This window comes from Colletes latitarsis, chromosome 2, assembly GCF_051014445.1.
Source record: "Colletes latitarsis isolate SP2378_abdomen chromosome 2, iyColLati1, whole genome shotgun sequence".
In the NCBI taxonomy this organism is placed as follows: domain Eukaryota; kingdom Metazoa; phylum Arthropoda; class Insecta; order Hymenoptera; family Colletidae; genus Colletes; species Colletes latitarsis.
In genome coordinates, this window is record NC_135135.1 from 16272425 (window position 1) to 16284899 (window position 12475).

General features: G+C 33.2%; 1 protein-coding gene across 10 annotated transcripts in view; it reads right to left on the minus strand.

The window, feature by feature from the left end:
- Nucleotides 1–12475, minus strand: part of Tomosyn (syntaxin-binding protein tomosyn) — a 53700-nt gene that overhangs the window by 21219 nt on the left and 20006 nt on the right. For 3 of the 10 annotated variants that reach the window (XM_076783706.1, XM_076783710.1, XM_076783709.1), the window contains exon 13: nucleotides 8564–8593. The exons of 3 other annotated variants lie outside the window; for them this stretch is intronic. In XM_076783706.1, coding sequence (XP_076639821.1) covers nucleotides 8564–8593 — 30 coding nt within the window. Of the gene's footprint in view, nucleotides 1–3319; nucleotides 3791–5475; nucleotides 5770–7223; nucleotides 7285–8563; nucleotides 8594–12475 lie in introns of all 10 variants that reach the window. 4 more of the 10 variants (XM_076783705.1, XM_076783702.1, XM_076783703.1 and 1 more) reach the window with 3 other exon arrangements.

A 12475-nucleotide genomic window follows, 5' to 3' on the forward strand; every position in this document is an offset into this window, starting at 1 on the left:
TTTTCTTTTGGTTGTCAAAATTTGCCAAAAATTAGCGAAACGTTAATGAAACAGACTCCATGTTGATTTAAGAAAACAGCTATTAAATAAATCGAGCAAACTATCATCTTCTAACTAAGTGGAGAAAAAGTATATTTTTCAATGTGAAATATTGTGATATCAACAATTTTGTCCATCACGATTAGAAACTCGGAATGCATTCGTGCAATAAATATTTTTTAAATCATAAGATACAGATGTACTCGATTTCAGAGTGCGAAGAATGATTAAAACCGGTAAAAAACATGTATTAAATTCTATGGAATGTTTCGTTTGTGAATTTCGAGCTCGCATCTTCACAATGAGGTCTCAGATCGCAAAGAATTTCCTGATTCGATCCAGTAGGATGATCCTGAAAAAGATCCCCTGTTTCCTGTAACACGATATATATATAATATATAATTTTAATATACGTTGACTATGCATTCCAAATATTCGTATGTGTACCTACTATGAATATGCAGATGCTATTATACATACAAGTACCTTCTAGTAACGAACAAGGCATGTAGGATACAAGCTGTATATGCACCGATGAAAAATATCACAATACAAAGGGATATTGTTGTATGATACAATACAGGGGATATAGTATAATAATACTTCTTCACGATGAAAGAATAATCGTGAACCTGACGTTAAATCTTGTACAAACAATCTATAAACATCGAACCTCGAAACTGGTCACGGGAACACACGTAGACGTAAATATTTTAATTCTGCACCTTATACTAACACTTCTCCGATTCAATGTTGTGTTTTGTTACTTTTTTTCAAAAATTTCGGTCTCCGAACGTTGGATTTTAACGCCATAGAAAATGTAGGCACCCTCTGAGCGTACAAGATGAAAATTGTATTCGAATCGCTTGCTTAAAATTAAATGAGTCTGCACTCTTCCGAAAAGCTCTCTGGAGATCTCCTAATTTCCTATGCGTTTGGACTAATTGGAACGTAATTACACGCTGACACAGAAATTGAAATACCGATCAAACTGATTGACTGACTCTTATAGTAGACTCTACATTTATCGTCAATAAGAAACATCGAACGATTTATTCCACATAACTTTCTACGTTCGTATCGTTAAATCGGTGAATTTTTATGAGCATCTTTCCTTTTCTTTTTGATGATTCATGGTTGTTACGGTCGTTCTACAGCGTGTTTTTGAGAATCTTTGATATCTTGACTTAACTCAGGGGTCGGTAAACTATTTATACAAATTCGTTAATGTAATTCGAATGTTTGGTACTAGAAAAATAATTTCAAGGGTGGCGTACTTCGTTGCAAATTAGTATTGTTAAGAAATTTTCAGTCGTTTGTAACTCTATTATATCGTTCAAAAGTAATCGATAAAATAAAGATTTCTTTAATCGATGGCTTAAAGAAAATGTATCGAATATGCTGGATCATATTTTAATTAATAAGTAATCCTTCCGTTAGAACTATGATCGTTGAAAAATTTCATTAGCCAATTCATTTGGAACAACGTAATAACCTTGTTGATTTTTTAAAAATTCTGCTAAGTTATATGAATTCCTGTAAGTTATTGGTTACAAAATTGTTTAAATTCTGTCTTATTAAAGTTTGCCGATCCCTGGTTTAACTCGATGAATTAATATATTGTGACACATATACTCACTATGAAGTTTTGCCAACTATCGTAGGAAGATGCATTTAACATCTTAATTTTATATCATCATATAAATAGTTCAAATTACCAAATAGTTCTGAGGGCTTACTGGAAATTTTTGAATATTATAATTCGTTTCGTATTGCGTAGAAGATTCTGCTTCGTTGGTTATACTTTGAAACGAAAATTAATCCGTTGCTATTATTAAATATTAAATAATAAATACTGTACACAGAAGTTCGAGAACCTGTGTTGTTGTTATACATGAAGGTGTGAGAATGGAGGGGAGAAAAGAAAGCGAAAAAAATATGATTAATTTCGAAGATCGTTGGATCCGATTGGAAATCTGACTAACTCTATGTTTAGTTTTGGTAGTCATACTTTGTCACTCGTTTAAAAAAAAATAAATGGCACATGCTCCGCGAGAACGGGGAGGGACTGTAATTTCTTCGAAGAGTGTACGGTGATACCAAAATAAAGAAAAAATAACGATATTCCTACGTGGTAGAGTAGTTGTATCAGTCATGCAGAAATTCTAAAATTATTCTAGTCGTTACAAACAAAAAGCTTGGGATTTAGTACTGCGGTTGGCTATACTCTTGCAAGCTCCTGTATCTCGTGTCTATTCTCAGATTTATGTGAATTAATCGTCGTTAGTGATAACTTTCAAACTCGTACAGTCTTTATCTATTATTGTGATTAATTTTTGCTCGCATTTACGAGATATTCGAAGTATCATATCGAGTATTAATGTAACCAAGTACACGATAAGATCATTCCATGCCGAATCGAACACTTTTTGTGGCAAAATTTCGGATTTGGCCAGAAGTTGAATACATTGTATTTCCTAATATTCGAAATCTCGAGAGAAAATTAATATTAATCGATTAATTATAGAAATTTAATAATGGACTTTTGAGTATTTACGTTGAAAGTAAAAATTATTTCTGATGGCATGTTATTCAGTATCGAATAATTGTTCCTAGTTAAAAAATTAAAAATTGAGATAGAAAGTCTTCTAAAAACAATTTTACAATTGTCCTTTAAAATAATTTTCAAAGATTACAACAAATTGCCAGAGAAAGTGTTCGAAATAGCATGGCACGAAGAATCGTATGCGAGAGAACCTGGGAAACAAATACGAGGCGAAACAAGTTCGTAATCCTAATAAACCACTGTATAATGTACCTTAAAAAAAAAAAAAAAGAACCCAATGATAAGTTTCACATAAACCTTTGATACTCATGACATCTCATTGCGGAAGCTTAGTTTATATAGACACTGGTTGTTTCATGTTACCTCTAGATGTTAATTTACATGAATCTACGAGCATCCTAGGCAGTTTCGTTAAAACAAGGACAAAAATAAAAGCACAGTTTAAATATAGCCGAGCTTCTCCTATGAGTTAATCTAATTCTCGTAAAACAAGTGCTCTCATCGACACAGAGTCATCATTTCTTTACGTAATGAGTAAATCGTCAACGCAATGACGATTTGAAAGAAAATTGATATTTTTTTTTTTTAAATGCTCACCCACACTCACACGCATATATTCAATTATTCGCATGTTACATTACACTCTAACACGTATCACGTTTCTAAATGCACACGGACAACACAGACTCTCCTCTACTCTAATTTTGAACACTTACTGAATCTTCTTATTAGATTGCCGGTGAAGGTTTCGGGGGCCGTGTTTTCTTCGCACCTTAGGTCACAAATCGTTGCGTCGTCTTTCGCAAACTTTAAATTCGGTACGGACAACAAACGACCTTCCCTTTTCACTTGTTTCATCTTCACGATTTTCTTCAGCCGTGGCGGTTTCAATTCGTTTTCGGACAGGGTTAAATTAACCGGCCGTACAGCGTCGGACGTTGCGACAACATTGTCATTATGAGATCGTAATAGCTTAGCACTGTCTCCGTCGATCATCGGGCTCTTCGCATCCTGACTATTCCTTTTCTTATCATCGTTTAATGGACTTTCGCGGCCCGATATCGAACCTTCCGATGACACCGAAGACTCGTCTTCGACACTTTCGACTGGAGATAACGAATTCGCGGATTCGTTGATGTTACAGTAAAAAACAGAAGCTTTCTGACCGCTACTATCGGTGCCTACCTGTTAACAATGGGGTACTTGTACAGATTTTTTTTTCATTTTAGAGATCTTCGTCTACAGACACTTTTGCAATATCCAAAGCACAAACGAAGTTAATGCTATTAATCACGATCACACATAATTCCTACGATTAATTCCATTTACCATTACTGTCAAACGATACAAACAAAGCAGATAACGAGAATTTTACATCTTGTTTAACGTAATTTTAAAGTTACTCGAACGGTATCTCTAACAGAATATTAAAATTGATTTTTTACTAAATTTTACTTATTTGACAGAAGCTATTCAGTATTTTCGTGCCTTGTATTTTCCAAGATATTAGGTATCATGATTCTAAGAATCATAAACAGAGAACATCTCCAAGGGAATTCTGAGACTGTTTTACTATCGATCTATTTTCCAGCGATCCTCGCACGCAGGGAGTCGTTCTGGATCGACTATTTCGAATAAGACAAGCAGTTATGGAGACCAAGATTTCACGGGGGTTGGAAAAAAGGACTCTGTCCTGTTAAACGTAGTTTCCTGGCCATCCACTTTGCATGATTCAACGTACAGAGCACTTAGAACCTCGTTGATACTATCTAGAACCCCCGTTTTGATAAGGTGTCGATATTGGAAGATTGTAAAGTCTTTAAGAGAGGTTCTGGACGTTACCAACGAGGATTAAACTTATCTGCAAGATGAGAATTGGAATGGATAGTCTTCAAACTAAGTTTAACATCACAGAGTCCTTTTCAAGACAACCCTAATAACGCAGAACGAATGGTATCTGTTATGTCCAGTCAGCTTAAGAACGTCAGGGCACTCGTAGCGAATAAACAATTAAATGAACACCTATCCTCTCCTGCCCCGTTTTGCTCCTCGGTTACAGGCTAGATTTTGATTGTCTTGGTCTCCATCTATTCTTTTTAGGATGTTAGATGCAAAACGACTTTGATGACGTGGGAGGAAAGCCAGACTATCCGCTACTTTCTTGCCTGTGTCCCAAAGTTCCCTTAGTCTTCGCCTGAAAGGCCCTTTCGCCTGCAGTTAGCAAGAGAGTCATTAGGTAGCTATACACTGAAGCTGATTGCTAATATAATGACGATTATTCCTGTCGTCGCAGTTGTTCGTCAAATCTGACAGGAAGGAACGCACTGTTAGTGGCCAATGACTACTTTCACGTTAAATCACTGGGTGCTTTAGTAATCATTCTACGAGTACAAAAGTTAGAAGGCGTCATACTTAGGACGAGGGTATTTTTATCAGCTACAGCCTAATACTAAAAATTATACGCGGTTGAAAAAATTCAAAATCACCTTGATATCTTGGAAAATACAATATATGAAAAATCCAATGTCTCGATTCTATATAAAACAGTTTTTCTCAGACTGAATACGTAACAAGTTATTTCAAACGATAATAGTATTAACTTAACCTGTAGAAGCACTATGTTTACAATCTAGTTTAAATGTTAATTAACATTTATATTTATTTTGAAAGTAGCAATTGATCAGGGCAAATAAAAAAAATTATCCTTTAAATAACTCTTTTTGTTAAGCAACGAGAGACGGAAACAAGCGTTTAGGAGAAAGAATGATGGAAATTTGTTATGTTTTGTGAAAGTACGCACACGGAACATTAAATTTTTGATGCAAATAAAGTAAGTATTTCTAAAAATAAGATAAAAAGCATACAAGTACCCCATTTTGAGACGCCACCAAAGTTGGTGTGAAAGTACTTTTAATTTTCAGATCAACCTTGCTGAGCTGCCTCTTCAGGCTAAATCCTTTCCAGCCATGGTTTTTTGCGCAATCTTCTTCGTTCGTTTTATTTCCAGGCTTATGGATTTCGTTCACGGATTCCTCCGTGGTTCCTTTCTCGTTATTACTTCCGGTTTGGAATTCATCGCGAGGTGGACATTGTTGAGAATGTTGAGCATTGTCGGTTACCATTGTTAACGAGGCTTCTGACGCCACAGTAGAGTCTCGGTGAGTCTGATGAATTTAACATGTTGGATTTTGTACAATAAATCAATGCATACAAAATAGCAAAAGATTTAATTCTAATTCTAAAAAGCAGATAATTTTCACATGTTATTTGCATACAGTCTACAGCATTATTGCGTTTATATCAATACTGTTAGTAAACGCTTATCGTTAGTATACCCCGCAAATTATTCTGATGTCCATAGAATATAACGTAACCTTACGAATCTAAAATTAAATATTAAGTGTTAGGCATATATTTAATTACAGGTACGAAAATCTATTGATTAATGTAAATGTTCTGGTCAATCTTCAAACGGATAGATATCGCAAACGTATGGTCACTTGTCACTTCCCAAATAAATGTACACAATTTGAAAACGTGGAATCGAAGAAGAGTGCAGACGAGGGAAGGTGTCTTTAAAGTTTAAACATTTTACAGAACTCAGATCAGTCACGTCTTAACACTAAATGCAAGGCATACCTAAGATGCTCATAGAAACAATATCGTGATACATTTAATATCCTTTTTCACGGGAGGAAATCTTTCAGAAAGTATATATTCGAAATTCACTGCTTCTCCAGAAACTCAAGTTAATGCGGAACATTTTTAGATTTTTTAACCGTTTAAAGGATGATACGATTGGTCCTGTTTGAATTGTAATATTTGCAACGGAACTTTAGCATTTTCGAGCTTGAATTCTGAATAAGCACTCAATATAATAATATATACGTATTTTATTGTATATATATATATGTAGAGGGTGTCTACAGATTTCCTGATACTAACGCAATACTTAAAATATGCTTAACTTATTAGTACCAATGATGTAGATTGTGTATTATAATGTGATTCATCGTTTGTGCACTCTTATATTTATGTATAGCATACTAAATGCTTGATATCTTTAGCTAGAAGCACCAAAATGGACGAATCGATTAGTTTTATCGAGTTTTACTCGTTTATACCGGAATTTGCTAAACTTTAAGCATGCAGATACATACATTTAGAGGACTGATTTACAATCTGTGTGGACTGCCTTTCTGGTAAAGTGTGACATGATCAATAAGTTGAAATCCTGTGTATGTAACTTATTTGTAAACGAACGTGAACGACTCTTGTAAAAGGCTATCACCGGAATGTTCAGATTATTTCAGTGAAAATGACAGAATTGGTCTTTGAAACTGTCTCTAACATATACTATATGGATAGTACACTTTATCACAAAATATATCAATGCAAAGAGTGTACGGATATAGTCAACGTGAAAACTATGTGTTATAGCATAGTTACAAGCGAGCATAATGGGGGGCATTCCAAAGAATTCTTAGCCGACGTGTCAAATATATTTGAAATATAATTTCTACGTTTGAAAACGGCTTCAGAGTTTGTGACTTCAGAATTCTATGGAATGACTAGCTTAATTACTATGCTCATTAGGTTTATATATATTTGAAATCACCTGATATGACCGTCATGACCTGATTAATGTTGTCATTTACTGATGTAATAATGATACGTAGCTGAAACATTTCACAAGTCGTTGTTACAAGTGTACAAGTTTATCTGTAAGGATAAAATTAATCAGTCATGAAGCACGCTCGTTACAACAATGTTGTCTAATTATACCTTATCAAGTTTTAAATTTGCAAATATGAAATACCGTTGCAACGATTTGTAGATAAATACTGAATTTTTTTTTTCGACATAAAAAAAAAACAAAGCTATATTGAGTACGTATAATAAAGTTGGCATACGTCTTATGCACGATAACACCTACATGTTAATAGTATTAAATACTACGTGCGTACACCGCAGAAATACTTTTTTACTTGGTAATCACGTTCACGTGTTTCTAAATTTCGCAAAACGAAATACTTGTTCAAATACTCGTTTTTTCTCTCTTAATAAGTCACATAATTGGGTATACTTAAGATATTCTTCGTATTATCCTGACCTTACGATGTTTTTTTACCCCCGGGAAAGAAAAAGAAAAAGAATGGACAATCACAATGCTCAGTTGTAAATTTCTTTAACGATAATAATATTCTATTAATGTTACACTGTATTAAGTATTTTTTTAAATAATAAAAAAAATTCTCTAGAGGCTCTGTTTTTAAATGAATAATAAAAAGAAGTCTCTGAAATATTTTAACTTCAAAATTGGGCGCTTCCTCCTTAAAGTTTAGTTTATTTCCGCATCACCAGCTGCTTATTCATAAGTATCGCAATTATGTGTATAAGCATGCTGTAACTGTAAAAAACTGTTAACTGTGTTTACACAGTGAACGTACAAACTGTTGGTTTTATAGTGTACTTTGTGAAAAGCAATCTCAATTCGACAATATCCATATTGTTATTAAGCCCTCTATACATTTCTTGTTTTCGTACACGTGGTATAATAGTAAATGTATATTTGTTTTCAGTTTCATCACCTTGCATATTTCATTGTATTATATTGTTTGTGCATGCACAGATTCCATCAAACGTTTATGTGAAAATCGGCACATGTAAATCTTACTAGATCGTTAGGTATAATTGTAACGACAGTAATTTTCTAATACTCTGGAGCTACAAAATCGATCGTGTTACTTGTTCGTTCTTTGTTTCTACATGTTCAACATTGATCGACAATCTAAACATAAACCAAAGTTAAAAATAAAACTAAAATATGGTCCACTACTTACTACCTACTGTTATCGAGTTTGTTTATATTTATTAATAAAGGAATATCATATGTATCATAGAAACAAAACAAAAGTTCTAACTGTTTCTTTAACAAACAAAAAGTATTGCTCTTACTTGTTTTAACGTGGGTAGACACATAGTTAGCTAAACATTAAATGCACAATAAACATGAGTAGCTGATCAAAATATGCAGCATTTCTTTTTTTTTCTTTTTTTTTTTAAACTATTAAAAACGATAGTGCCGATTTTTCCAAACTATAACGAACAGTATAACCAACATTTAACCAATATGTTAGTTATTGGAAGTTCAAATATAATATTACTTGTACATAAAACGAGTTACATAAATCTATTACAATTAAACTTCAATTCTCGGCACATGGAAAATGACAAGTTTGACCACTAGTTACCGATAACATTCTCGTTTGTTATTTTAAATTCCTTAATTCATTCCGGTAATACTACTTTCTTTATCTTAAATTTCTAACTGGTAAAGTTCCAAGCAGAAAATATTGTGTGAAGTTTGTCGTGTCTATGTATGATTACATGAAAGATTCTAAGTAAAAACTATGGAATATTTATAAAGTACTGTTAATGAATAATCAGTAAGAATTTCACTGAAAAAAAATTAATAATAAACTGTTAGTATTGTAGAAACTTACTCTGGATACTAACTTTTGTTTACACTTTTTGGTACCCTAAAAGTATCAACGATCCATAAGGATCCAAAAAGCGACTCACGTAAGGTGAATCAAGTAAAACCTAACGAATAATTATCTCAAACGCGATATACTCAGTACCGGACCATTTATCTAGCTTTGAAATGGTAATTTCCCTCATACACAGAGATCTAATAGGGTAATTAGCTGAACACTCGGTTATCGCTCTAATGAGATATATATGATAATAGTTTGAGCACGTTTGAGCGCGTAGGTATTAATATGTTGATGACATTTAGATGTTCTCATTCAAAAGAACTATTCTACATATTAAGGCCAAGTAGATAATAATATTGTATATAATGTTTAAACCACTTCATAAAATAATTATTTTCCAGTTGAAATAATGAAATACTCTTAAAAATAGTAACTATGCACTATTGCACTTAATGATGCAATCAATTATAACAAAGACTACATTCTATTAAAACGATTTTGTATTTTTTCAACGGTGTTCGAAATAAAAAATAAAGAAACAACGTCAGTATTTAAAACTCCGCGTATTTTTCATCCAATCTTGTCAAACACTATTTTAGTAAAGGGTTAACACGTAACCTACCACGACCGATCATCTGACTGCTTGAATGATTTATATTTTCTTATAAAAATCTAGACAAAATTTGGTAGCAAATTCTGGTTAGCTTACGATATAAATAGGAAATATATGTATAGCAAAGACGAAAGGAGAGAATCTACAGTTTCCACTATCTTAAAACAGTCTAACAACGCGTATTAAAAATAGTTAAAATTTAGACGCGTACAATTCCGAAACTACTGGTGTTTTATTAATAATTGAGGCATCGTTGGCAGCGGCAAAGCTTCCTCTTTAAAATGGCTTTTGGTTTTTGACAATCGGACTTTCCGTTTTCGAGATATCGCAATTTATGTAAAAGGTAATTTTTAAAATTCCGCTCTCGGCCTTAGAAAAGGCTATTAACGCGCATTAAAAATACTAAAAACTTTAGATGCGTGCAGTTCCGAAACTACTAGTGTTTTGTTAATAATTGAGCCACTATTGGCAGCGGCAAGGCCTCCCCTTTAAAATGGCTTTTGGTTTTTGACGATCGGACTTTCCGTTTTCGAGATATCGCAATTTATGTAAAAGGTAATTTTTTTTAATTCGACTGTCTCACTGTCCGGCTCGCGTACAATAGCCTATTCACGCGTATTAAAACTACTAAAACTTTAGACGCGTGCAGTTTCGAAACTACTAGTGTTTTATTAATAATTGAGGTATTGTTGGCAGCGGCAAAGCTTCCTCTTTAAAATGGCTTTTGGTTTTTGACGATCGGACTTTCCGTTTTCGAGATATCGCAATTTATGTAAAAGGTAATTTTTTTAATTCGACTATCTCTGTCTTCGTCTAGCGGAGTCGGACCTCCTTGTCGCACGTGCGTGGTGCTGACCTACCTCGCGTACGTGACTGTCGTGACCTAGTTTCGGGCGTAGTATTTCCAAGAATTTACTACGCACTGTTCACTATCTACGCGCGCGAGATCAATGAACACGCGCGAGCGCGACGAAACGTAAACAAACCCTATCTCCGAAACCAGCCACCGCATCGACTTGAAATTAAAATCGCTATATCTCCGGAACTAATGAAGCTATCGACTCGTACGAGCGCTCATTTTAAAGGGCATTTCATCCCCTATCCGATGACCGTAACCACAACTACTATTTATGCCGTCTTCTATGTTTATTTTCTTATTTATTTTAACTCTACACACCCAAAAAAGTTTCAGCAATTCCTACTGATCGTACGACTAATGTACGATAAAACTGGACCATAAATTGTTTATTTAATTGAAAAAGAATTTAAATTTGTATACAGAATGTTTGCGTAATTACTAGCCAGCACTTTTGTTTAAATAGTTGTTTTCTCTAGAACTAACTACGGTATCGACTTGGAAAAAATTTGTATCTTCTATCCGATAAAAATTAAAAAGGTCTACCCTTTGCAGAACTCTACTATACATTGTACATCATGTTGAGCCGTGTAATATAAATATTATAACCGGTGGGAATTTGGTACTTGTTTGTTCTGTGTTAAATAGTAAAAATCTACATTAAATGGTCAGGTACTGTATCGAGGAAAATCGAAATGTTTCGAGTACAACTTTGAGTAAGTTCGCTGTGTTTATCCTTTAACAGAAAATATATTTCCTGGAAGATGCATAATTTTTCACGATAACTCCACGAGTCGAAGTTTAAAATTAATCAAAACTTCTTTTGCAATATTCTTTTGCAAATTATCACTTAGAATGTTGTTTAAAATGGAGATATTCAATTTGAAAATTTAGGAAAGATTTAAAAAGCAATTTATAAATAATTAAATTGAGTTTTATGTGAATGACTAAGGTCACTCGATTGAAAAATGGACTTTCCTAGAGCTTACTTCATCAAGTAATTTACTTTTAATTAATATAATACCAGCATGTACTTTTTGATCGTAGCTGTTTTAATATTAGATCGATAAATTATAACGTTAATAAAATATATCGTCGCCTACATGTTCGCAAATTTTCTGCTTGGAATTTGTGAAACTACTATCACATACTTACTTAACTATAAAATTTTGTATATAAACAATGTGTTAGTTAAAAGCGTCTTATGAATTAAAATAACGCGAGACAATTATGAGTTCAAGAAAACAAAGTGAATGGTGGAAATTAAGCTTTGATGGAGTATTTCGTATTTTATATTTAGTTTTATACAAATTACATTTAGAGTTTTAAATCGTTAATGTAAAGAAATATTGTTTCGTTATCATCTACGTTATTTTTATTCGTTTAAACGATGCTCTAATTAGGTGTCAGATGTTTAATGTAAAGTTAATTATCGTCCTCCCTAAGAACTGTTAAAAATTTGTTATTTCTATTCGGGGTTGGGGGCGGGGGGGGTGAAATAATTCGAAAAAAAATTACAGGGTGAAAATAAAGATATTAATTTTTGTTAAATAATGAACGAGTTACTTTTTCTGAAAAATAAAATGGTTTATTGATGTAACAGGTCTTTATTCGTATGCTATAATTAATAATCCTAAGGGATCGTCATATGAAATCGTTGCTCGTAAATAACATTCGTGGAAAACTATTATCACAGATATGATAGAGTGATATAATGACTATTTAATGATGTCTACTTTGGCATTGGTATAAAAGCTGTTATATCACGCCGACATTATTAAGAACTGAAGTTTTTTAATATTTACAAAAGAAAAAAAGACTTATAATTACAAATTTGGTAACAAACTGAACACTCAAGTCCTGTAGTTTTTTTACAGTCATGCAATAATGAAGATAATTAA